This window comes from Mirounga angustirostris, unplaced genomic scaffold (assembly GCF_029215605.1).
Source record: "Mirounga angustirostris isolate CCGP_5_RB_7025 unplaced genomic scaffold, mMirAng1.0.hap1 SCAF_17, whole genome shotgun sequence".
Classification (NCBI taxonomy): Eukaryota; Metazoa; Chordata; class Mammalia; order Carnivora; family Phocidae; genus Mirounga; species Mirounga angustirostris.
Window position 1 is genome coordinate 51,039,137 of NW_026991725.1, and position 26,996 is coordinate 51,066,132.

Here is a 26,996-nt window from a genome sequence, read left to right on the forward strand (position 1 = left end):
ATGTCTAGGCAAAGCACAAACACAGAATCACTGGAAAGAGTAACAAAACCATCCAGCAGTTAGGAAAAGATGAGCAAATGAAACCCAAAATAAGTAGAAGAAAGGAAATAATAAAGATAAGAGTGGAGAGCAATGAAATAGAAAATGAACAAATTCAAAAGTCATTTCTTGGAAAGGTCAGTAAAAGTGATGAACACCCCAACAGGACTGATTAAAGAAAAGAGGAAGCTCAAGTTATCACTGTCAGGAATGAAAGAAGGACTATCACTACAATAAAAGAGTAATAAGGAAATATGATAAATAATTTTATGCCAAAAATTCAGTAACCTGAATGATGGAGACAGATTCCTTAAAAGGTAGAAGTATCAAACCTGACCCAAGAAGAAATAGGAAATCTTGAATATCCCTATATCTGTTTAAAAATTGAATTTGCAATTAAAATCTTTCACACAAAGGAAACGTGAGGCCCCAGATGGTTTTCCTGGTAAATTTTATCAAACATTAAAATAAAAAGATTAAGCTTCCACAAATTTTTCAGGAAATAAAGGAATAGGGAATATTTTCCACCTCATTTTATGAGCCCAGCATAACCCTGATATCAAAATTAGACAAAGATATTATTAAAAAAGAATACTACAGACCCCTATCCCTCATGAACATATACTTGAAAATCCCCAACAAAACATTCACAAATGGAATCCATCAGTGTATAGAAAGGACAATACATCACAACAAAATGGGATTCATTTTAATTTGACATTGGAAAATTATCAATATAATTCACCACATTAATAAAATAAAGGAGAAAATTATGTAATCATTTCAGTAGATGCAGAAACATTTGACAACATTCAATATCCATTTGTGATAGAAATTCTCATTAAAGTAGGAAAAGGGGAATTTTTCAGCCTTTTAAAGGACATCTATGAAAAATCTATAGCTAATATACTTAATGATGAAAGACTTAATGCTTTCTTCATGAAAACCAATGCTATTGAATACTAGACCGGAGGCCCTACCCAGTGCAATAAAGTAAGAATAATAACTGAAAGACAGAAAGATGGGAAAGAGAAGCAAACAGTCTTTTTTTTTTTTTAAGATGATATGATTGTAAATACAGAAAATCCTAATTAGAGAACATTACTAGCATTATTGAGTGACTTTAGCAAGGTCGAAGGATACGTGATCATTGTTCCAAAATCAATTAAAAAAAATACACTTGGAGGGGCGCCTGGGTGGCTCAGTCGTTAAGCGTCTGCCTTCGGCTCAGGTCATGATCCCAGGGTCCTGGGATCGAGCCCTGCATCAGGCTCCCTGCTCCGCGGGAAGCCTGCTTCTCCCTCTCCCACTTCCCCTGCTTGTGTTCCCTCTCTGGCTGTCTTTCTTTCTGTCAAATAAATAAAACCTTTAAAAAAAAAATACACTTGGAAAAGTGAAATTGAAAAAAATGATTGTGGTACCATGAAAAAATATAAAATACTTGCAGATAAATTTAACGACAGTTGTGTGAGGCCTTTTCTTTTTTTTTTTTAAGATTTTATTTATTTGACAGAGAGAGACACAGCGAGAGAGGGGAACACAAGCAGGGGGAGTGGGAGAGGGAGAAGCAGGCTCCCGGCCAAGCAGGGAGCCCGATGCGGGGCTCGATCCCAGGACCCTGGAATCATGACCCGAGCCGAAGGCAGACGCTTAACGACTGAGCCACCCAGGCGCCCCGTGTGAGGCCTTTTCTAATGAAAACTTTAAATAATTGCTGAGAGAAATTAAAGACCTATATTTGGATCAGGATGCCATGCTTGTGGCTTGGAAGGTATGGTATTACTAGGATATCTGTTCTTCCCACATGGATCTACTGATTCACTGAGATTCCAAAGAAATTCCAGCAAACTTTAAAAAAATATATGTAATTTGACACAGTGATTCTAAAATTTATGTGGACAGTGCAAAACACCTAGAATAGCCAAAAGCAATTTTGTAAAAGAAAAACTAAACTGGAGGATGTATACCTGATTTCCAGATTTACTATAAAGCTACAGTAATGGCTTTGTAGGGGGACATTAGGATACGTAGATAGATCAGTGGAACAGAATAGAAAGTCCGATAGACACGCACACACAGTCAGTTGTTTTTTGATCAGGATGCCTGTACAATTCAGGGGGAAAAGGATAGACTTTTTATGGTAGTGGAACAACTGGAAATAGGTGTGGAACAGAATAAATATTGATTCCTATTTCATATCACATGCAAAAATTCATTTGAGATGGATCGTAGTCCTAAAAGCAATTCTGTAATGCTTCTAAAGGAAAACATCTGGATACATTTATGATCTGGCATAAGCAAGTACTTCTTTTTTCTAAAATTTTAAAAAGATTTTATTTACTTATTAGGGAGAGAGGGCATGTGCCCATGAGCCAGGGGAGGGGCAGAGGGAGAAGCAGGCTTCCCGCCAAGCAGGGAGCCCGATGCGGGGCTCGATCCCAGGACCCCGGGATCATGACCTGAGCCGAAGGCAGACGCTTCACCGACTGAGCCACCCAGGCTCCCTGGGCAAATATTTCTTTGACAGGACAAAGAAAGACATAACCACTACAAATCAATAAATTAGATTTTACCAGAATTAGAAATTTCTGCTCTTCAGAAATTTCCTAAGAAAATAAGTAGCCAAGCTATAAACTGGGAGAAAAATATTCATAGTTTATATATCTACAAAAGCCTTTAATGTATATAATGAAGTACAACACAAAACAAAGAACCCAATTAAAAATACAGGTTAAAGACTTAATGCATTTCACAAAGGAGGTTTAGGAGTAGATAATAAGTACACGAAGAATGTGCTTCACAACGTTAGGAATTAGGGAAATGCAAATTAAAACCACAAGGAGATACTGTTTGCAAATGAAAAAACTCAGATTTTCCACCTGTGTAAGGGAAGAACCCAGATCAGTGTGCTTGTTCCCCGTGAGTCTCCTTTGCTTCTCTCACAGAACATTTCACTCTGACATTTCTGGTCGCCAGATGTGTGTGGGGTTTTCCCACAACAGCAACCAAGTCCGCAGCACTGGCTGGGTGTCCTACAGTTTGCCTCAGTCTGACACCGTGCAGGGGCAGGATCAGGTCGCTTAGGTACAGGCTTGGTCCTACAAGACTGCCCTGCTCCCTACTTCAGCTGCCAGCCAAAGCCTCTCTTGTCACCTGGCTGGCTATGGATCAGAGGTTCCAACAACCCCCTTGGGTTCGGTAACTTGCGGAGTGGCTCACAGAATTCAGGGTAGCCGTTAGTTTTACCTGTTTATTCGAGGACATGATAAAGGATACAGATGAACAGCCAGATGAAGAGATACATAGGGTGAGGCACAGAAGGGTCCCGAGCACCAGAACCTCTGTGGAGTTGGGGTGCATCACTCTCCTGGTGTGGGTGTGTCCACCAAGCTGAAAGCTCTTTGCACTCCTTTCTGTTGGGATTTTATGGAGACTTTGTCATGTAGGTATGATGAATCATTAATTCCACTGCCAGCCCCTCTCCCCTCCCTGGAGGATGGGGCGGGGTGGGAATGAAAATTCCAAACTTCTAATCCTGGCTTGGTCTTTGTGGTGACCGGTCCCATCCAGGAGCCTTCCAGGGTTGTCTCTTTAGGTCAAGAGATGCTGCTAGTGTTCTTATCACTCAGGAAATTACAAGGGTCTTAGGAACTCTGTGCCAGGAGCTGGGGGCAGAGACCAAGATAAATATTTTCTATTATCTGACGTTATTACACAGCCCTCAGAATGGACAAAGTTTGAAAGACCACACAGTATATTAGCAAGTATGTGGTATAACCAGAATTCTCATACATTATTGGGGAAGCAAACAATGGTACAACCACTTTAGGAAGATCTTTGATAGTCACCTACTAAATTAAACCTACATCTGCCCCATAACTCAGAAGTCCTACCTCTGGATATTTACCCAAGATAGGAATGTCCTCAGAAAGGCTTGTTGTGTATGAATGTTCACGAAAACTTAATGCATAATGACCCTCAAACTAGAAACAACCCGGGTGTCCAATGAGGGAAGAATGAATAAACAACTTGTGGCATATTATTCAGTGAAATACTTTTCAGCAATATGGATGCCTGTAATTACATTGGCGCATCTCCAGAAATGCTGAGCAGAAGTCAGGCGTAAGAGAAAACTGCTTCATTTTATGTGTATGAAATACCAGACAAAACTAATCCATGGCGATCGAAATCAGAGTAGTATTTGTCTGTGGAGGGGACTGATGAGAATGGCTCCAGAGAACTTGCCGGGGTGATGTTCTACATCTTGTTAGGGTGTGAGATACAAGGGTGTGTGCATTTGGTGACTCAGCCAACTGTATACTTAGGATTTGTGCATCTCAGTATTTGAAAATGACACTTCAATTAAAAACAAAAAGCAAAAAAACACCAGAAGGGCACCTGGGTGGCTCAGTCGGTTAAGCATTTGACTCTTGATTTTGGCTCAGGTCATGATCTCAGGGTTGTGAGATTGAGCCCCACATTGTGCTCCACGTTCAGCTGGGAGTCTGCTTTGGCTTCTTTCTTCTTCTTCCTCTGCCCCTCCCCCAGCTTGTGTGTGTGCTCTCGAAAGAAAGAAAGAAAGGAAGGAAGGAAGGAAGAAAGAAAAAGAAAATCTTTGAAAATAAAAAGACCGAAGAATAACAATAAAAATTATGTGTAAATCATACCATTTACTTTCATTGAATGGTGCCTCTGGTTTTCTGTCCTTGTTCTCAAAGCGCCTGTGTATTTCAACAATCACTTGATAAGTATACGAACACTGTTTTTAATGAATTCAGCTCTTGGACCCATAGAACAATACTGTGACAGATTTTATTTCTGCCCGCTTGGTTTCCCTTGTCATGATGTTTGAAACAAGCCTAGAGTGAAATTCCTGAGAAGTTATCAGATCTCATCTGAGGATTAATGTGTAACGTCGGTGGAGTCACATTAGGCCCCTGAGCAGTTGTAGCCCCTAGAAAAAGTGTGGGGGCATGTGAGGGGCACCTGGCTGGCTCACCTGGTGGAGCGTGCAGCTCCTGATCTTGGGGTTGTGAGTTCCCGTCCCACATTGGGTGAGAGATTACTCAAAAAAAAAAATAAGCATCTTTAAAGAAAATAAAAAGAACATTTACTAGTGTTTCTTTTCTTTTCTTTTTTCCTTTTTCCTTTGAAGATTTTATTTATTTGAGAAAGAGGATGAGAGCGAGAACAAGCAGGGGGGAGGGACGGAGGGAGAGGGAGAAGCAGACTCCCCGCTGAGCAGGGAGCCCAACATGGGGCGCAATCCCAGGGTGACTAGAGCTGAAGGCAGACGCTTAACCAACTGACCCACCCTGGCACCCTTTTTCTTGTCTTTTTTCTTTTCTCTTTCTTTTTTCAATACAGAGAAGTTTAAAGAAGAAAACCAAAATGCCCCATAATCTTACCATCCAGATAGTTCATGTTGCCCTTTTAAAAATGAGTAATATATGCTTCTGGTAAGAGAATTCAATTGGTACAGAAAGTTATAGAGTAAAATATAAGCTTCATGCCCATCCTGTTTTTCTCTAAAGATAAAACCCTATTAAGGGTAATATGTCCTTAGAGAAAAATTTGCTCAAATACCAAAATATGTAATAATTGATGTAAATCCTTGAAAATATTTATACAAAAAGCAGTTTAGTACACTACTTTGTAGCTTGATTTTTTCACTTAGTAGATCTTGAAGAAATTTCTAAATAAGCACATACCGTATTCATTTTCAGAAGTCAGTTGTATATATCTTCTTTTTTAAGATTTTATTTATGTATTTGACAGAAAGACACAGCGAGAGAGGGAACACAAGCAGGGGGAGTAGGAGAGGGAGAAGTAGGCCCGCTGAGCAGGGAGCCCGATGCGGGGCTCGATCCCAGGACCCCGGGATCATGACCTGAGCTGAAGGAAGACGCTTACAACTGAGCCACTCAGGTGCCCCTGTATATATCTTTTCATTACATTTGTGTAGGTGTATTATATATTTAATGAGTTCCTTACTGATAACTATTTATTTATTTATTTATTTATTTTTAGAGATTTATTTATTTGGGAGAGAGAGCAGGAGTGCGGGGTGGGGGTGCAGAGAGAGAGAAACTCAAGCAGACTCCGCACTGAGCACAGAGCCTAATGCAGGGCTCAGTCTCAGGACCCTGAGATCATGACCTGAGCCAAAACCAAGAGTTGGATGTTTAAATGCACACCCCAGGCGCCTCCCCCACCCACCCAGATTTTATTTTTAAGTAATCTCTACACCCAACCTGGGGCTCAGACTTAGAACCCTGAGGTCAAGAGTTGCACACTCCACCAACTGGGCCAGCCAGGTGCCCCATGAGATGTTACGTTTCTTTGGTTACATAATGTCTGATCCTTCCTAGACTGACAGTTTTTGGCCCTACTCCTGTCTTAGGAAGCAGCTGTATCTTCTCAGCCTCGGCACTATTGACATTTTAGGCTGGGTAATTCTGTTATAGGAGGCTTGGCCTGTGCATTATAGGATGCTTACTGGTGTCTCTAGACTCTACCGACTGGATAGACGCCAGTAGCACTCTCCTCCCCCAGCAGTAACAACTGAAATGGTCTCCAGACATTGCCACAGGACCCCTGGAAGCGCAAAATTGCCTGTGGCTGAGGACCATTGATGCAGAGAAGCCTTGCAGGTTCACACAAATGGCAGCTAGAGTCTCTCTCCCCACCCAGGAGCTGCTGAAGTCAGATGTCAGTGGTCTGTCCTCCATATCTTGGGTTTTGATTGGATGCAAAAAGAGAGGGAGCTTAGGGGATGGTTATAGGGGTATCTCATAGAGTCCAGGGAGTGCATCGAAGCTTTGTGAGCAACTGACTTGATAGCTGTCAGAAACCAAAGCAGCCCAGTACATATTCTGTTATACATTCAGCAAGTGTTTGTTGAATGCCTGCCATCTGCTAGATACTGTGTTGGGCACTGGGGATGTCATGTTGAAAAAAAGAGATGCTATTTGCCACCTCATGGAACTTAAGGTTTAAGGGTGACACATTTAGCAAATATGCTACTGAAGGAAAAGGACCAGCTATGAGAGTATATAAAAGGGGCCTGATTTAGAATGGAGATGGTAAAGAGGTCGTGTCCTTGAAGGCTTCTGAACCCCGAGCAGGCTTTTACTCGATTTGGGGAAGGGACTGAGGAGTGTTCCAAGTGCAGGGAGTAGTAGGTATTTAGGGTTGCAAGATACCAAGGTGGCAAAAATTCAGCTTTTCATGGAACTGAAAAGACAGCAATGTGATCAGAGGAGGAGAAGGAAAAGTGGATTTAGGGGTAGAGAAGTAGTCATGGGCCAGGTAACGTGGGGTTGGCACTCAAAGTGAGCGGGAAGCTGTGTAAGGATTATAAGCAGACGAGTGACACCGTCTGATAACATCCCAGTGTGGTAATTTTGACTGCCGTGAAGAGTATGTGTTGGAGGGAGGCAAGAAAGGAATCCGGGAGCCCTCGTAAGGCTATGTGGTAGTGTCACCAGGTGATAATGATATTAGGTTGATGACAGTGGCGGTGGAGGGAAGTGGACATAGCACAAAGGAATTTTGAAAGTAGCATTAACAAAAATCAGTAACAATTTGAATGTGGATGGTAAAGAGGGGAAGGTGTTCCTGGCGACCTCCAGAATTCTGGGTTGAATGATGGGTTCAGTTGCCATTGCTGAAATGAGGACCATGGGGTGTGGAACATCTGCGGGTGAGAACACAGAAGAGCAAGAGAGGTCAGCGTCACATATATTAAGTTTGAGATGCCCGTGAAATATCCTGTTAGATCAAGGAGATAATACAGCGCACACTCTGGTGTTGGAAATAGGACTCTGCTACCCAGAGGAGAGGGGAGAGATTGGAGGTTAAAGGTTGAGAACTGTCAGCGCGTAGATGCTTAACGTTGTCTGGGAGGAGTGCATCTTGATGAGGGAACTGGATCCAGGGCCGAGCCCTGAGGAAATCTAACACGTAGAGGTCAAATAGAAGAGGAGCTGTAGGCAAAGAAACAAAGACGCTGGAGAGGTAGGAAGCAGATCGTTAGGTGTGATGTCAGAGACCAAGCATTGGTTCCAAGGGCAGGTGGGAAGGGGCTCTAGTCCGCTGTGTTACTACTCTGAGCGTACTAGTAAGGTGGCTTTCTTGAGCCTCCTCCTGAGATCCACTTTTAAGGACTCCGATTTCTTTTTTTTTTTTTTTAAAGATTTTATTTATTTATTTGAGACAGAGAGAATGAGAGAGACAGAGAGCACATGAGAGGGGATGGGGTCAGAGGACGAAGCAGACTCCCCGCCGAGCAGGGAGCCCGATGCGGGACTCGATCCCGGGACTCCAGGATCATGACCTGAGCCGAAGGCAGTCGCTTAACCGACTGAGCCACCCAGGCGCCCAAGGACTCCGATTTCTTATATACTAGCAGGGAAAGGGTTTTAGCCACCAGTGGAGATTGGGGCCCAGACAGGGAAAGGATCTTAAGAAAACTTGTAACCTATTGGTTGAGGGCAGCTTTCTTAACTTTCTCTATAAGAAGCATAGCCCAGAAAAACTGTTCTACCAGTGAGCTCTCGGTACAGCTGACACACGTTCAGCCTGGAGGGACTACGCTGTCAGGAGCAGCAAGATGGAAACACGAACGCTTGCCCCACACACTCTGCTGTTACTCTTTTCCTTGGTGGTGGAACGTTGCTGTCTGCTTCCTAAATCAGTACTGCTTTAAAGCGCTGCAGATCCGCGTAATTAGTTTCTCCTGTTCTCGGAATACGAATATCAGAATTTGAAAATTTGTGTTTGGAGTGTTGGAGCAATTCTTCTGGGCATCTCTCTTTTTCCCAGTTCTTCCCTTTGCCTCATCTTAAATCTGAGCAAAGATACTCATTTTGTTAGCAGTGCCAGGAAGCAGGCAGTTTCCATGGCAACTGACAGACCGGGTTTACTGTGGAAATTTCCGGAATTAACAGAGCTGCATTGCAGAAGGATGCATAAAGCAGTATTCATCCAGAGCTCCTCACAGTACGGACACAGAAGAACAGTTGCAGTGGTGTGCAGGGTATGTGTTCTGTTTATTTTCCTGTCTAAGGAGGATTACGAGTTACATATATAGATACGCTGAGGAGAGCATACAGTGGCTTGAGGCATTTTAGTATGTGCTGGCTTGATAAAATCAAGGAGGCTTAGGGGAAAGGAGGAATAAATAATTTGGAGAGAAAGACATGTCTGGTAGCATTGGGAGGAAATCGAGATTAAGATAAATGAAGAAGAATGTGGTAATGAAAGAAGGGGAGAAAACACACGTCAAGCTAATTAGATAATAGAAGGTTCTGGGCACAAGGAGATATTTATTTATCAAAGGAAGATCTGTAGGCAGTGGCAGGGTTGGGGAATCAAGTTCTCATGTCCAGGAAGAGGAAATGGGTTAAGGTAATTAGCTGTTACTTGCTGGAGGATACGTAGAGGGAGGGATGCCTCAGGCTTCGAGCTTTGCTGCCTCCTTAGTGTATTTATTTACCTCTGAGGTGAGAGAGCCACAGATGGGTTATCAGACCCCTGATTCCACTGCCTGTTGATTTGTGTGTGTGTTGTGGGGGGGAGGGGGTTGGGGGTTAAGAATAAGCCAGAAATGTGTCTCAAGATTAAATTCTAGATATAAAACTGTAAGATTTGGGTACATGACTGGAGTTTCTTATCTCTTATCCAGATTTAAGACTGGAGAATAATTGTAAATTTGAAGGAGGAAGAATACAAAAAATGAATAGGTATGGTATAGATCATTTTAATGACAGGTGTCATTTAGATCGTGTACACAAACTACAGCTCAGGGGCCAAATGTGGCCTGCAGCTAGTTTTTGTCAATAAAGTTTTATTGGAGCATAGCCACACCTGTTTGGTTGTGTAGTTGCTACAGAGACTGGCTGGCAAAGCCTAAAATACTTACTATCTGTTTCTTTACAGAAAAAGTTTGGTGACTCGTGGTTTAGATGGTGTATTGGATTCCTGCGGCTACTGTAACAAATTAGCACAGATTTGGTGGCTTAAAACAACAGAAATTTATTCTCTTGCAATTTCGGAAACCAGAAGTCCAAAATCAGGATGTTGGCAGGGTGATGCTTCTTCCAAAGGCTCCAAGGAGGATCCTTCCTTCCCTCTTCCAGCTCTGGTGTCTCCTGGCCCTCCGTGGGTTGTGGTAGCATGACTCTTACCACAACCTCTGTTGCTGCCTCTGTCCTTGCTTGGCTTTCTTCCCTGTGTCTCCCTGTGTCTCTGTCTTCTTTTCTGTCTCTTACAGGGATGCTTGCCATTATATTTAGGGCCTACCCAAATCCAGGATGACCTTTTCTCAAGATCCTTATCTTAATGATAACTGTAAAGATAAGGTCACCTTCTGAGATTGCAAATGGACAAATCTGTTGTTGGGGGTGGATGGGGTCCCAGTTCGGCCCAGTGCATGTGGTGTTGAAGAACTGGGTTTTGGCTTCTCAGACCATATTCTGTGTCGAGAGTAGCTAGCTAGCTCCTGGCAAGTGTCCTTTGGAAATCTGTGGAGCATATGCTCTGCAGTAGACTTGACCTGCTGGAGAGGATGTTACACCCACTTTTCAAGGACAGAGTGGGACAGGCACGGTTAAAATCAGAGCAGACAGCCTCTGGGATGCAAACACAAGTAGCAGGGTAGAGGTAGACCTAGAACATCACAGGAGAAAAAGTACCCAAGTCTTCACGGGAAACTGAGGAAGGCCAGGGTCTGATGCCTCATGCCAGTCTCTCCTTGGCTCCCACCCCCCAAACCAACACAGTGGATTTGGCATTCCAATGAAAGACAGTTGGCATCAACAGAATCAGAGTTCTGAGGAATGAGACTCTTGTCTCGATTACGACAGTGGGGAGTATTTGTGTGGTTCAGAGTAAGTAGACTTCGTAAGCCGCTCAGGTCAGCATTTCACAGGACTGTGAGTCTGAGCCTTGACTCTGGGTGCAGGGTCTGTGTCGTGGTGGGAGGATACAAACTGCCGGCCTGGGCAGGAGACGTCTGTGGTGTTCTCCTCCTATGAGCAGAGCGTCTTCAGACGCTGTGGTGACAGGAGTAGACATCTGTCCTTGCTTCCCTGGGCTGCTTCCTTTAGCACACCTGGGCGTATTCGGGAATGTTTAAGAAGTGATACACGCCCACGGTGAAGAATATAGTAGAAGACAAGGGGTTCCAGCGTGGATGCCAGACCTGCAGGGAAAACCCTCTTTATTCTGTCATTTGAGGGACCCTGGCCTGTTGCCCATATCCTCACCTGTGCCCCTTAAAAGGAAACCTCTGATTTAGACTCTGTGGAGATAATTATCAGAAGAGTTAAGCAAAAATGGTTAGAAGTGGATCCACATTAGGGTTCACCAAGAATAAGCAGTACCAAACTAGCCTAGTATACATTAAAACAAACAAAACATGTTGCTGGGACTGTAGATCAGGAATTTGCCATGGACTGGGTGTTGCTTCATTTCAGCATCTGTGGGTCCCCAGGAGGAACAGTAGGCCCAATCCAGGGTTTTCAGGCAGAGTTTCCTGAAGGACAAGACTGGATGAAGTTTTTATTTCCTTTCTGATTGCATTCTGTTGGTTTCTGACAATGTGCACCTTGGACACCAAATTGAAAGGTCCAGAAGCTGTGAGGATGAAAGTTTTCTTCTTTTTCCCTTTCACAGAATATTTTGCTCATTAACTACCACACATGTTGAATTGTATGCTTTAGCTTAGATAGCTTCGCAGAAAAATTCAAATTCAACTGCAATTAGATTTTAACTTTGTATTTTTCTCTTGTCATCTAGAGTATACATAAGGAAATAGAATGAGTTAAGGTTTAAAGCATAGACTGGTATTAAATTAAGCTGGTTTGATTGTAGTTCATCCAAGCTAAAACTTAAGCACTATAAGAGGTTCAAAAATACCCTCAGTTTCAAGTAGGTATATTACATAAAATAGCATGTGTTCCTAAATGTGTCTGTTAATAAAATTTATTTCTATAAAATCTTTTTTCTCATTGACTTGTTTGGATAAATGTCTCCCCCCTCCCCCCAGAATAATAAAAGTAAGCTTCAGAATGTTTCATAGTTGTGTGTTTAAAAGACAATTCACGTAGCTTCACCTTGGGAATGAAAAGTAATTAAGACTCTTGCTTCTTATTTGCTTCAGGGACTAAAGTTCTGACTTTGTAAAAGCAATTTCAGATTCATAGTACAAAATGATGTAGGAGTAGCAGCATCTTGCTAAAATATTTATTAAGAAACAAGGATGAATATATGAAACACAGAAAATTAAGACAATTTGATCCTAAACTCTGTATAGGATCTCTGTAGGAATAAAGAAAAATTTATAGAGGGTTTCTCTTAATAGCATTTCTTTCTTTCTTTTTTTTTTAAGATTTTATTTATTTTTATTTATTTGACACAGAGAGAGAGATAGTGAGAGAGAGAGCACAAGCAGGGGGAGCGGCAGGCAGAGGGAGAGGGAGAAGCAGGCTCTCCGTGGAGCAAGGAGCCCGATGTGGGTCTCGATCCCAGGACCCCGGGATCATGACCTGAGCCGAAGGCAGCTGCTTAACCGACTGAGCCACCCAGGCTCCCCTCTTAATAGCGTTTCTGCAGACCGCGGGAGGAAAGGTGGCCTCTTCTGAGCCACTGGTTTCAAAGACAGAGCATCTTTACCCCTTCCCTGCCCTCCCCACTCACTGGTAACTACTGGAAAATAACCATGGGGAGGGATGGGAGGAGGGAGGCGAGATGGATACAGGCACACTGTATTTGGGCAGGGTGATCATTCTGAGTAGTGTTGTGGGTGGACAGAGAAGGGTCGTAGTAGCGATATAGACAGGATTATATTCTCATATTTGCTAATGTCAGTTGAAGAGTAGGGTATTTGAGAACAAGGAGATCAGGAGAGGAGAATTTGCCTTTGGAGCAGGGCGTGCTCTGATTGGTAGTAGGCTGAGCCCTGAGGGCCTAGAACTATAGACGTGGCTTGAACTATAGCCACATGATAGCCAAATCCCTTTCACACAAGAAGAGTGAGAAAGACAATCACTTTCTTTTTTCTCTTTCCTATCAATTTTATTGAGGTATAATTAACATACAATAAGCTGTGGGTAGTTGAAGTGTACAATTTGCTAAGTTTTGACGTACACACACCTATGAAACCATCGCTACAGGCAAGATAGTGAACATACCCATCACCCCAAAGAATCCTCCTACCCTGCTGTAGCTTTTCTATCTAGACGTTTGACTTGGTTCTTTTTTGCATATTCCATGTTTGTTTAACGTATTCTCTCTGTCCTTTAGTTTCTTGAACACTCAGAATACAGTAATCAACACAGTTTCAATGTCCTTGTCTACTAATTCTAGCATCCCTGTTGTTTCTGAATCAGAACTGAGTGATTTTTCTCTTCAGTTTGGGTCGTGTTATTTTGCTTCTCTGCATACTGGGTGAGTTTTAGATTGTAGGCCAGACGTTGGGTGCTGGATGTTTTTGCATTCTTTTTAAGATTTTTATTTATTTTTTTTGAGAGAGAGAGAGAGCATGAGCAGGGGGAGGGGCAAAGGGAGAAGGAGAAGCAGACTCCCCGCTAAGCAGGGAGCCCGACGTGTGGCTCCATCCCAGGACCCTGAGATCGTGACCTGAGCCCAAGGCAGACGCTTAACTGATTGAGCCACCCAGGCGTCCCCGTTTTTGCATTCTTATAAATATTTTAAAGCTTTGCTCTTCAGTTAAGTTACTTGGAAATAGTTGGATCCTTCGGGTCTTGCATTTGAGCTTTGATGGGTGTTCTGAGCCTGGGTATTTTCCCCTTTAATCCTTTTGGATGGTTCTTTCCCCAGGCTTGTGTAGGTTCTTTGTAAGAGTGTGCTGACCAAGGATCTCTGTGGGGTTCTCTTTTTGTGCAGCTCTCTCTTATCCGGTACTCCGCCTCTCGGACTCTAGCGACCTTGGTCTCCTCAGGTGCCCAGATCCATCTCCTCAACACAGGAGTACTGCCAGGGTCCCCTGACCCCATCACAGTCTGTGAGCCCTTCCAGACAGGAAGCTGGGGGCAGTTAGAGGGCTCACCTTGTGTATTTCCTGTCTGTCGGTGTTCACTGCCCCTTTGTTGTCTGTTGTCCAGTGTCTTCAAGACTGTCTCATGTTTTGTCTGTCTTCTGTAGCTGTTTCAGGTGTGAGAGTGAGTCTGAGAGATGCTCTGCAGTACCCCCAGCACGAGAGCCACACGGGTCCTCCTGGTGAGATAGGAGTAGGAATTCGGGAGCTTGGGAGCCACATCTGCATGACTTTGAGAAAGAGCATCTATGAATGTGATATTTTGCAGCTTTCCTAATAGAGTAGAAGACATAATGGTATTTATAAAGAAAGGATTGGCAAGTCTCGAGGAGAGAGCAAATGTGGATAAATGGGGAACAGGATTGCTGATAGGGTGATAGAAGAGAAAAGACGCCGTTGTCAGAAAACTGAAAATGCTGTGGTGGAATGAAGCCCACATCGCACGTGGAAGTGAACTTAAATGATACTGCGTGACAGCAAAAGAAAAGAATGGAACGGAGTGATGGATTTGAAAGTATACACACATTTCTGAATTTTTTAAAGAAGATTTTATTTCAGAGAGAGAGAGTGCGCTGCGGGTGTGCACGCCGGGCGGGGGCGGGTAAGGGGCGGAGGGAGAGAGAGAATCTCAAGCAGACTCTGGGCGCACATGACCCTGAGATCATGACCCGAGCCAAAATCAAGAGTCCGACGCTCAACCAACTGAGCCGCCCAGGCGCTCCCTGAATTTTTTACATGTATAAGTACATAAATAGAATGGGGAGGTAGACAGCGCCCTGGAGAAATATTTACAATGCAGGACCAAGAGTCGATCTGTAGGTTAATAAAGGACTTCTGTCAGAAGTAGCAACAGCAAAACAGACTCTGGGCAAGGGGCTCAGGGGTGTTCCCTCAGGCAGTTAACCAGCGAAGAAACGCTTGTTCTCCAGATGGCAAAAAATGTCTGACTCTAAGGGTAAGAAATCGGAATGCAGCTTAGAAGAGTGATGTCACCCTTCTCACCTTTCAGGTTGGCATGAGGGAAAGGGTGCTGTGGCCAGGGCTCCGTGGGCACTCGCTGCTGACTCGGGGCCGACTGGCCGAGCCTCACGGCAGTAACCACGTGCACCAGGTCATGGCTAAAAGGTCAAAAACATACGAAGTGAAGTCTGTCAAGCCGTGGGTGTGAGATCTCATTTCGTATCCTCGCCACGTAGTACAGAAAGATACAAAGGGTACGTGCTAAATTGTTGAGAGTGGTTTGCTCTGGATGGTGATTGAGTTTTCTGATTTTCCTTTATCTTTCACCTGTGTGGCTTTAGGAGGGATTTAGGCTGACACGGTCTGGTGGGAAAAGGAGGTTTGCCTACGTGTCCTGCTGCTGGATTGGCACAGCAGAACACTGGGTTTAGCAGGGGGGTGGCTAGAGCTACCCCAGGTAAACTTGGCTGTGCCGAGTGTAATTCTTCAGAGAACAGGTCTGCGTACCTGTGCGCAAAGCCCCGGGCTGCTGTGTTAGACAATTCAGATGGAAATAAAGCTTTTCTCGGTGTCCAGTCTGATGAGTGCTCTGAACATTATGTCACAACTTTTTGTTTTTTGGGGGGAATCTGTAGGCTTTCAGAAATTAATAAATCAGTCTGGGTCAGTGAAAGGATGATAGCTGAAACGCAGTGGCCACGAGTCAGTGTTCACTAAGTAGTAACTGGACAAATCGGTCATTTATATCCGGAGGATTGGCCGTCAAAGAAGGTACACGAAGGACTTCTGTGCAAACACGTGGGCTCAGAAATGACAGTTTTCAGGTTTTCATGTAACAAGATAATTCCCTGATTTCAAAAAGTAATTTCTGTATATCGAATTGTGTTTTAATAAGGTCTGTATTGCGTAGATTTGAGCATTCTACCCGTCCTTTTGCATGTTTTGTAAAAAACACACCTATTCCACTTATTTGCGATGCCCATAGCATCTGTGTCTGTTGTTTCTGTCTCTCTGTGTGTGTTGTTTGCCCTAAGTGTGGAACTGCTGGTCTCTGGGAACACGAAAGATTAGGTATGGGATTTAGACGGGCCGTAAGAAATCAGGGATACCCAGGCTAAGGATGTCATTCAGGAAGTGTTTTTGTCCTGTTTGTAACTGGCCTGTGGGTCTGAAGCCAGTCAGCATCATTGGTCATCAGCTGGTAAATGCTCGTAGCACTTCCCGGTCGTCGTGAGGACCAGACTGTGGCCTGTGGCCAGTTCCCTCCCTCCCCTCCACTTCCAGATGCTGGATACCTCCTTCCATGACAGTCCCTGGGAAATAAAATAGCGTTAGGGGGCGCCTGGGTGGCTCAGTTGGTTAAGCGACTGCCTTCGGCTCAGGTCATGATCCTGGAGTCCCGGGATCGAGTCCCGCATCGGGCTCCCTGCTCAGCGGGGAGTCTGCTTCTCCCTCTGACCCTCCTCCCTCTCGTGCTCTCTGTCTCTCATTCTCTCTCTCTCGCAAATAAAAATAAATAAATAAATAAATACAATAAAATAGCGTTAGGGGCTCTCTTAGCTGGAAATGAGTCAGTTTGCATATAAACAACATGAAGACAAATGATGGCTTAAATAAGATAGTTTATTTCTTTCTGGAGATGGGCAGGCCTAGGGGTGGCATAACGGCTTCACGGTCATCAGAGTCTAGAGAGCTTTAATTTCTCGCTCCCTCATTCTCAGTACATGAGTTCCCTTCTCAGGGGCCTTGAGGGTGGCTGGAACTCCAGGCAACAAGGAGAAGGGGGGAAAGAAAGAAAAAAAAAAGACCTTCCTTCCGAGTCAGCTCCTTTTAAATACTCCATTTTATTACTGCTTCTAACTGCAAGGAAGTTTGACTTCTTTGTCTGCTTGGGCCATCATAACAAAATACTACACATTGGGTGGCTTAAACAACAGAAATTTATTTCCAGTGGTTTTGGAGGCCGGGAAGATCAGGGTGCTGACAAGGTGGGTTTCATTCTGAGGATTCTTCTTTTGGCCTCCATCTTGCTAGGTGCTTGCGTGACCTTTGTATAAGTGTGTGGGTGGGGGAGAGACTCCACTGGGGACAGCTGTGTGGTGTCCTTATAAGGACCCTAATCCTACATCAGATCAGGGCTCCATCCTTATGACCTCATTTAACCTTAATTACCTCCTTATAGGCCCTGTCTGCAATTCAGTCACACTGGGGCTTAAGGCTTTGACATGAATTTTGGCGGGAGGGGGGAGGGCTCAGGCGCAGTTCATTGCATAGCAGTTGGGAAGTGTAGCGTGTTAGCTGGGTGTATTGCTGCCCCAGCAAAGGAAGACCCTATCAAGAAGAAGAGGACGGGTGTTGGGTGGCAGCTGGCTCAGTTCCCCTGCTGGATCATCCGGTGCTTGAAGTTGGAACCCTATGGAGTATTCACTGAAAGCAGCTCAGGATCCTCCGTATAAAATTATCCATAGGAAACTGGGAAAGGGAGAGCGATTTAGAAGTTATTGCTAATAAAACACAGCTCCTCTTCTCAAGAAAGTGATATCCCAAAGAGAAGTCAGGAAACCTTTTTTCTCCTTAAGAGTGTAGCCAAAGGCAGTTTTAAATTGCTGCTGGTTTTTCCTTTTTCCCGGTCTTCTTCCTGAGTGTGTTTTCTGCTGTTCATATTTTTTTTTTCCCCTCTAGGCCTGCTATTTAGTTTAGGACAGAACTTGTATCTTAGGACAGAAATCGCCATCAGCAGCCTGCACATAATCTCCTTGTTGCCCTTGAGACTCTTGGTGAACTTTTTCTAGAAGTGGAATAAACCGGGACTTTGAGGCTACAGGTATAACTCAGGTCACCCACAATATTTGTCTTTTGTGCTTCTGTGAAATTCTACAAGGGGGCTAAAGGGAATTGGTTGTAGGCTCTAGGTTCAGTTGCAGAGCTCTGAAACTCTTGGCTCCCGGAAGCTCTTAGGTCACATGGAAATCGTTTATTCTCTCCGAACTCTGGGAATTGCATGCTTGCATTTCGTTTTCTTACTATCCAATACTTTGTTAACATTTTCGAAAGTTTTGGGTTTTGGTTATATGGAAGTCTAGTTAAAAATGAAAAAGTCTCCTTTCCATTTGTGTTTGGCACCAACTGAGAGAGATGCAGGAGCCAGACATAGGGAGATTATAAGATTTACCATATGCTTTTTTTTTTTTTAAAGAATTTATTTATTTGAGAGAGAGAGAGAGCTCACCTGTGTGCTGGGGTGGGAGGGACAGAGAGGGGGAGAGGGAGAGAATACCAAGCAGACTCCCCGCCTGAGGTGGAGCTTGAAGCAGGGCTCGATCTCATGACCTGAGATCATGCCCTGAGCCTGAGCTGAAACCAAGAGTCAGACGCTTAGCCAACTGAGCCACCCCGGTGCCCCAAGATTTAGCATATTTTTTTTTAAAGATTTTGTTTGTTTATTAGAGAGAGAGAGAGAGCATGAGCGGGGAGGAGAGGGAGAAGCAGGCTCTCCACCGAGCAGGGAGCCTGACGTGGGGCTCGATCACAGGACCCCGGGATCATGACCTGACCCAAAGGCAGGTGCTAAACCATCTGAGTCACCCAGGCTTTCTTGATAAAATTGGAAATGTAGCTCTGCATTTGAGGCCAGAATAGTTCGCTAACTCCTCCTGGCCTCACGTACGTAATTAGACTTACCCATCCCTCGAGTGCAGCCTCTTATAAGGGACAGCCAGAGCGTATATACTGTCTCTGTAGGAAGGCTGGCTTTAAAAGAGGGGAACTGAACGGATTGTGTTTCGTTTCTTCTTCCATATTCACTGGTCAGTCAGTAAGGGCTCAGGTGAGAGACCTGATCCCTCTCCATGGAAAGGTGAAGCATGGGGTGGGGTAGGGAGGAGTGTTCCCGTAAACAATTGGGAGAGGTAAGCCCTAAAATCTTTAATTTTTTTTTTCAGTCATTCATGTGGTATCCCTTTACAAAGCCAGGGAATAGAGTCTTTTGGAAAGGAACGTGAACATACTAACCACAGGGGACATGGACCCAGCCTATTTATGTTAATCGGCGAATCTGGTAGAAAGGTGCAGCATGGCCATGAACTGATTTTCCAAATTTGATTCGAATCAATTAATAAAGTTTATTGTGTTTGGTTCTTGTTAGGTTTTAATCCTTTGTGTTGGTGTCTGTAGATTTCACCGAAGTTTATTACTGCCACTAAAGTTCTACTTACCTTTATATGGGAGAAAATATTTTAATGGTGACATCAGTCTGTATCTGAACAGCTTCCTTGGTGGTAATGTCTATCCCCAAATGCTGTTCTTGGAAATACTGTGTTCAACAGAAGTGCCCTTTCAACCAGATCTGTGATCCGTAGGCATTAAAAAATATAAGTGTATAGCTAACTTTTTAACTGGAATGTGTATCATATGATAGTCTAATTACAAGTCCTGTTACAACAAAGACCACTCTAACTTGTTTTCATATTAAAGACCCCTAAATCCAGAGGAGAATGTTACCCATTTTCTTAGGGACTTTTCTGTGTACGTGGTTAGATACGGGGCTGGAGATTGTGCTCCTGTATGAGGTTTGGGTGAATTTGAGACTTGGAACCTTAGTCTCTTGCTTGTTTCCTGAATAGAGCCCAGCAGAGGGAATGGTGAGATGTCTGGGTTAAGAACTGCTCATGTGGAGCACATAGATTTCAGAAGGATGAGCGTGAGAGTAAATGTAAGGTCATAGGCTGAACTTAGTTACTGGTGAGGCAGAGGCATTCGAGCCAACTTAACAGGTTTGTGGAGTTGAGCTGAACTGATTTTCAGGTAAGAAATTAATAATGAAATCTGGGAGGTTTTGATCCTGTCTAGTAGAAGTAGAACTTAAATCCCGTTTGACACATTCGCCCCAAGATAAAAAATTGCAGCCAAGGTTTTGGACACTCAGTACAGTTGCCTCAGTGACTGACTGCTCTAGCGTAATGGTGAAGGGTCAGGTCAGGCTTCTAGGTGCGGCCACCATTGTGCTGCATCTCTGTCCCGTCCTTTGGAAGCCATCAGGGCTGGACTAGCTCTTAAAGCGAGAACTGTGAGTTTGGACTCAGTTTCACAGGAAAGATTGCAAGCCTGATATGAGCGGGGACTCCATGAACATGCCTTCATGATGGCATACTCATAGCATGTTCTTCTGTGGTTTTCACAACTTTTTCTGTTAAATGAGAAGATGGACTCGGGAATAGCCACATTCTGCTGTTCATCTTTTGTTTTAGCAGTTTTATTGAGATATAATTCATGTGTCATATGGTTTACCCCTTAGACTCTACAATTCAGCTGCTTTTCCTATATTCAGAGTTGTGCGTCTGTCAGCTTACTCAGTTTTTGAACATTTGCATCAGCCCAAGAAGATAACTCTCATCCCTTAGCCGTCAACCTGTTCACTTGAAAAAATGAAAGGACCTCATCCAGAAATTACACAGTAGACTACAGTAAGCCAAGCTATTAGTAGAGATACTCCATATTTCTAAAAATCGATCTTACAGTAAAAGTTAGTATTATAACTGTTATTCTGTGGCTTATATAATAGTGAAATACTCCATGTCTCAGGAGTGCTGGCAGCAGATGCTATCAAACACAATGTATTTCAAAGGCGACATCCTTTGCCATATTCTGTTGGTTAGAAGCAAGTTGCAGGTGCAGGTCTTCTCCCCACTCCGAGAGAGGTGCTTACACAGTGCTGTGAACCCCAGGGAAGTGCAGCTCATGGGGAGCACCTTAGAGCCTGTCTGCCACATCCCGTGAATTAGTGAATAATGTAAAAATGTTGCTTCCAATTTTTTTTTAAAGATTTTATTTATTTATTTGAGAGAGAGAGAGCACACGCGCCAGGATGAGTGGGGGGAGGGGCAGAGGGAGAAGCCGACTCGCGGCTGAGCAGGGAACCCCGTGCAGGGACCCTGGGATCATGACCTGAGCCAAAGGTAGACGCTTAACTGATTGAGCCACCCAGGCGCCCCAAAATGTTGCTTCTAATTTGCACATAACTTAAACTAACTTTTTTTCAGCTACCCTCAGCGATTGGCCGGTGCTGTATATTTTACGGGTGATTAAACTGAGCCACAGAGATGGTGTTTACATGCCAGTGATCATAGAACAATAATTATTGCAAATGAACTCCTTTGTGTTAGGATATTTCTACGTCATGAAAAAGATTGCTCAGAAAATTAGTCACTAGGCTCGACTGGTGGAAGTATGTTGTAAACAGAAAAGAACTTGTGTGAAAAAAAGCTGGTGTTATGACTTACTATGATCTGGGAATCTGGCATTTGGAATGCTGGTTCACTGCGTGGTTATTTAGACAAAGTGTATTAAGTCTTTGAACTATAACCCTGAATCATGGTTATTATTAATACTAGTATATACGATAATTCTGGGGAAATGATTTTAAAATTCTGAATATTTTGAGAACCTTAAAAATAGCTACAAAAAACAGTTCTGCTAGCCTGAGAAAACATTTCTAAATTTCGGAAGAAGAAAAATAAATAACCAAGCATGTAAATTTTTCTTACTTGTATTGCCAGATCAGATTTTAAAGAGTCTATTTAATATGAAATTGACAAAAATGTAGATGATCGTCAGTGGAATCTTTTTCTCTATGTATCTTGCACTCTTTAGTTAGGTACAGTTCATTTCTACACATTGGTGTCTGGGGGGTGGGAGGAGAGAGGAATGAGATTGTTTTTACATTTTTCATTGGATTTGCTTTTTTACAAAGCATGGTTACAAGTTAATGCTTTGATCTCCAGGTTGGAATTTAATTTAATGAAAATCTGTTAACGAGATTTTTGTCCACGAAGCATTTGTTTTTCACCTCATCGCTATGTCTAGGCTGACGGGTTCAGTTTTGATTGGTACATGACAGTTTTTCTCCTAGATCCAGCTGCCATACATTTGACTGTCCCCCTACCTCAGTGTGGCATTAGCAGGAACAGGGCAGTATGGTAAGGTGCTATTTCCCAGACTTTGCCAAAATTGCCTGGGGATCTTTAAAAATACTGTTTTTTGACTCCTGTTCCCAGATACTCTGATTTAATTGCTATGAGATGATACCTGGGCACCTGGATTTTAAGAATCTCACCACGTAATTCTAATGTGCAGGAGAGTTCAGGAGCAGCTGTATTAAGGATGGAGGGCCTGGGGGTCATTAATGTCGGGTAAGGCAGGATAAGAACTTTTTGGAAATGAGGTTCATAGCTCCTGGGATTCTGCACTTGATAACGCAGTTTTGCAAAGTTTGAAAAAGAGCTTGTATTTGGAAATGAAAACTGGTCTACAAATTACTTTCTTCGATAACTGGAAACTTGGTTTTCTGAATCTCATTAAAGCTGTGTTTATTGACTCCCCAAGTTTAGGCCTTTCTTAATGAGTTCAGTGTGTAAAAAACCAAGACGACGTAAACAAAAAACTCCAAAAACCTGGAGGTCAGACTGTGTTAGCAACTTGAAAAGCAGATTTTCCCACGCATTCATCAGTGCTAGCTATAAGAAAAAAGTCAAAACCTATTTAAAATGTGGAAAAATTGCTTCCCAATATTTTAACAGAGAGAGACTGAGAACACACAGCATTGAATCGTCAGGAAAACTGAAGATCTCCCCTGAGCAACACTGGGATTTCACTGCGGAGGACTTGAAAGACCTTGGAGAAATTGGACGAGGAGCTTATGGTTCTGTCAACAAAATGGTCCACAAACCAAGTGGGCAAATAATGGCAGTTAAAGTAGGTGAAGCCCATCATTCTTTTTGGCGCTTTCCTCCATTAGGTGCAATTCTTGGTGCAGTGATACCCCTGTTGTTCTGTTCTTGCGTGTGTGGCAAACATGGGTGTTTGTAAAACTGTTTCTCCAAATCCTTTGGGGGCGTTTTGTACAGAGGTTGTCTTGTTGCTATTGCTCTGGACCCCAAGTGTGACGCACGCATGTTCACCGCCCCTTTGCCGTGATGCATTAACGTGTTTTAAACTTCAGGCCCTTCCAGTGCCAAGGTGAGTTCGGGCCGGGCGGCTGCACCCCTGGGAGCAGGGCAGTGGTGCCCTGAGCCCGGCGGGGAGCTGGAAGAAGAGGCAGTGCACTGGGTTGGGCAAGGTGCGGGGCTAGGGCTAACAGCAGTCTTACTGAAGGTTTCCCGGAAACCACGCACATGCTGTTGCCACTAACCTCAACCTTACTCGGTCCTGACCGGCTCGGCTCCTGTTTGTTTATGTCATCTCCACTCAGTACTGCCCTGTGCCCCGGTTTGAAAGTTGTATCGAAATGCCTACCTTGTGATAATGCTGTCACCTTCTGTCCTTACTGTGAGTGCCATGCCACTTAATATGTTCGTTTAAAAAAAAAAAAAAAAAAGTCAAGAATGGCCCGAAATGGAGACTGGCCCGTAGACTGTACCTGGCAGGCTGATGTGGGTACCTGTTATGAACTGACTGGTCTCCACCCGACACCTGTGGGCCCATGGAGTTGTAATGTGTTCACCTGTTTGTTTAGATGTTGAACAGATGTTTGCAGTGTGTAAGATGTTATGGGAGAATCGACAATGTCGGGGGCGGTAGTTTGAAAAGGAAAAGGACAAATGAGATATATCCATTCCCTTATCAATTTAAAGTCCTTAGGGGAACCAGTAATGTCTCTACACAACTGAGAATGGGTCTATAGACAGTGTGAGCTGATCAGCTTCCCGTCAGTGCCCTATTTGGAGAGTTTGTCACAGTGACCTAGGGGTAGGGGAGGAGCCTCAGTTTTGTAATTGACTTTTGGGAGGGGATTTGTATCACATTAATATGAAATGTTATCTGTGCTGAACTTTATTGTGAGCAAAATGTTACTCTGACTCTTTTCGCCTCCTTCATTGTTGAGCATTTCTGTTTGCTGGGTCATATGAAACTAGTAAGAAATTAATGATGGGGGAAAAATTTTATGATTCTCCTTACGGGTTCTTCACCTTGTTTTTGGTCATAGTTGTTTTGCAATGTGCTGACACCCATAGACTTTTTCTTAGGATGACGCATACATAGACAAGATTTTGCACAGAACTGGTGGACCTCTAAGAAAGCAGAGGCTAAGGCCTCTGCTCTGGATTATCTGTTGAAATAAAAAAGTGTTTCTCTTGCAGTGTGGAATGATTTCTCTATTTTTATTTTAGGCCACTGCAGTGTAAGTGGAAAGTTACTTTATTTAGATTTTTCTGGATGAGTGTTGTATTGCTCCTATGTACTGTCTGCACGTGACGTCTGCTTTTCCTTGGCTAGGTCTTAAGGGAGAGTTAGCCTATGTAACTAAAGTTCTAAACTTTTTTCCAGATACTGGGGAAAGAACTTTTAAATAATTATGTACTGCTTTTTTCAGTCTGTGCTCTCTGCTTTACTATGTTGATCAGCATCATCATCTGTTTTAGTAATCTGGATAGACTTGAGCCATGGTTCAGTAGGTTTATAAGATAAGGAAGGGGGGGACTTCATTGTGACTCTAAAAAATTTTTTCTTAATTTGATAACATTTGGAACTGTGTAATGCTTACTCGAGTTTTGAAGGAATTTAAGAGTGAATATAGGGAATTGCTGTCTGCCACTTATAATTTGAACTCATTTTGAGAGCCCTGTTGGAATGCCTTTAAAATCCCAGCTCTTAAGAAGTACTTCTGAGGTGGACATGGGACCTACAGACTGGTAACTGTCACATCTGTACCTACCCATTGATACTGCCAACCTTTGTTTATCACCTTGACTTCTTGAGCAAGCATGTTAGTTTAGCATGGGGAGGGTGGTGATAGGACATATCCACCAGCATGTCGGTGGGGCATAGCATTGGGTTTCATGACATCATATAATACCTGAAGAGGGTTTCTTCCTTAATATACATTAAAGTTTGATACCAATGTGATGATTGATAGATGACATCTACTCTTTTTATTTATTTATTTTAAAGATTATTTGAGAAGGAGAGAGAGCACAAGCAGCAGGGAAGGGCAGAGGGAGAGGGAGAGGAAGGCTCCCCACTGAAAAGGGGGCCCAACGCGGGGATCGGTCCCAAGACGCTGGGATCATGACCCGAGCCAAAGGCAGACGTTTAACCGACTGAATCACCCAGGCGCCCCTGCAGTTTTTAAATGTGTATCTTGTTGGTCTCTCTGAAAAAGCTTAGCCTTTTGTCACACCTGAGAGAGTTTGTTCCTTTATCATGTAGGCCCACGAATCAGAATGATAAGTACACACACAGGGGCAGTGTGTGGTTAAGGAGTTCTGTTTGACATTTTCCATGTAGACAGTTTGATGACTAAGCACCCGCCGTGTTTAGCTTTGAGATAAGGACTATAGAGATTTAAAAGAGTGGGAGGCAGTGGTTCACACTCCTGTGAGTTTTCCATTGTTGTTGGTAAAATGGGAAACGCATTTGGAGTGCCTCTATACTCGTGTTTTAATATGCGCTTTAACAGGGAAGGATTACTTGATTAGATATTAAGCTTATCTTGGAAGTACATTATCCTTAAGGTTTACTTGCAGTGTCTGTACAAAAGTGAACTGTGGCATTAGCCTGATTTTTATTATTCTTTTTCTTCCTCATTTTTACTTCTGAGGGAGCCCTTTCCCCGCAAATTTATTTTGCCACGTAGAAGAAATGCTTGAAAAGATGATTTGTTAGTTACCGGAAACAGTGATCTCCAAGACGTAATTTAAAAACCGGTTAAGATCTAATAAATCAGATTCAGCAAGATAACACACAGCATATGTAAGAGTTGTACTTACAACAATTTCATGACCTTTGGCCCGAGGACAGTTCTTCAAGCTGCCAGTGAGGTTCTGCATTAGGCCCTAAGACGGGGAAAATTTTGAACCTTCAGTTTTAATTGCACACACCTGGGGAAACAGGTCTTAACTCTTCTGTGAGTGGGAGGGAGTGTTATGACTGGTTTGTCTAACTGCTTGAATGACTTGAGTCATGGGGCTGTGGACGGCAAAGCCATTCCTGCCGTAGCATCTTCTGAAGCTCAGGAAGGACGACCTTTGACTCTGGTTGGGAACATCAGGCTTCGCTCAGCATCCTCTGCAAATAACGTATTTAAGGTCCCATTTTGCATGACAGTGGAATAACCACTGAATGATGATTACGTTTCTGGGCCAGGGTCAGAGAAATTGGGATCTGGGAGAAAGACCCAGCAGAGTCAGGTCCTCAGATGATTTGCACGTCAGAGCAAATCTGGGGACGCAGGAGTAAAGTGTTAGGAAGAGTGGCTGCAGGCCCTAGCTCAGGCCTGTGGGCTGGACCAGAGCAGTAAGACGGACACAGGTTCCTGCAGAGGGAGGAATGAGCCTTCAGGACCTGACAGCATGTCCTTCATCTGACCCTGCCTACAGCATAAACCCTGCACGCGCGCTAGACTACCACCTTCCCTGTTGTTTTCTAACAGACCGTGTCTGGATTGACTCTTGAAGGTCTGCTTGTGTCTGTCTGTGTGCTTGTCGGCAGGGCGAGTAGAAAAGAATGCAGATGAGAGGGAATTTAAGGGGATGATCTCAGTGCCCCTAAAGATCAAAGGCAGTGGGATTGTTACTTAGAGGGGTGACCCTGGAGTGAAGCTGTCACGTCACGGGCCAGTGGAATGGATGGTGGGCAGGTAGGTGGGGATGGGAAGGTGTCATGTTGAGGTTGTCACCGTTGATATTTACGGATGAGCTTCCAGTCTTCTACTTGAGAAGTCATCTGTGTTAATCAGGGACATGGCCTGGCTGTTTGAGGTTAGGTGCTTAGGTCAGCCTGAGTTAGCGATGTGAAGGGTTTCGGGTGTTTTCCCTTTCTTGCTCATGGGCCTAATTGGTCTTACTCCTTCAACCCTCGGTGTTTTCTCTACTCTTGCAGCTCTTCTGTTGCATTGATTTGAGTCCTCCTGACCGATCCTAGGCTGGTAACTTGATCTCGA

General features: G+C 43.7%; 1 protein-coding gene across 3 annotated transcripts in view; it reads left to right on the forward strand.

The window, feature by feature from the left end:
- MAP2K4 (mitogen-activated protein kinase kinase 4) overlaps positions 1-26,996 on the forward strand; it is a 136,256-nt gene that overhangs the window by 44,720 nt on the left and 64,540 nt on the right. For all 3 annotated transcript variants that reach the window (XM_045889831.3, XM_064583058.1, XM_045889830.3), the window contains exon 3: positions 22,636-22,810. In XM_045889831.3, coding sequence (XP_045745787.1) covers positions 22,636-22,810 — 175 coding nt within the window. The remainder of the gene's footprint in view (positions 1-22,635; positions 22,811-26,996) is intronic.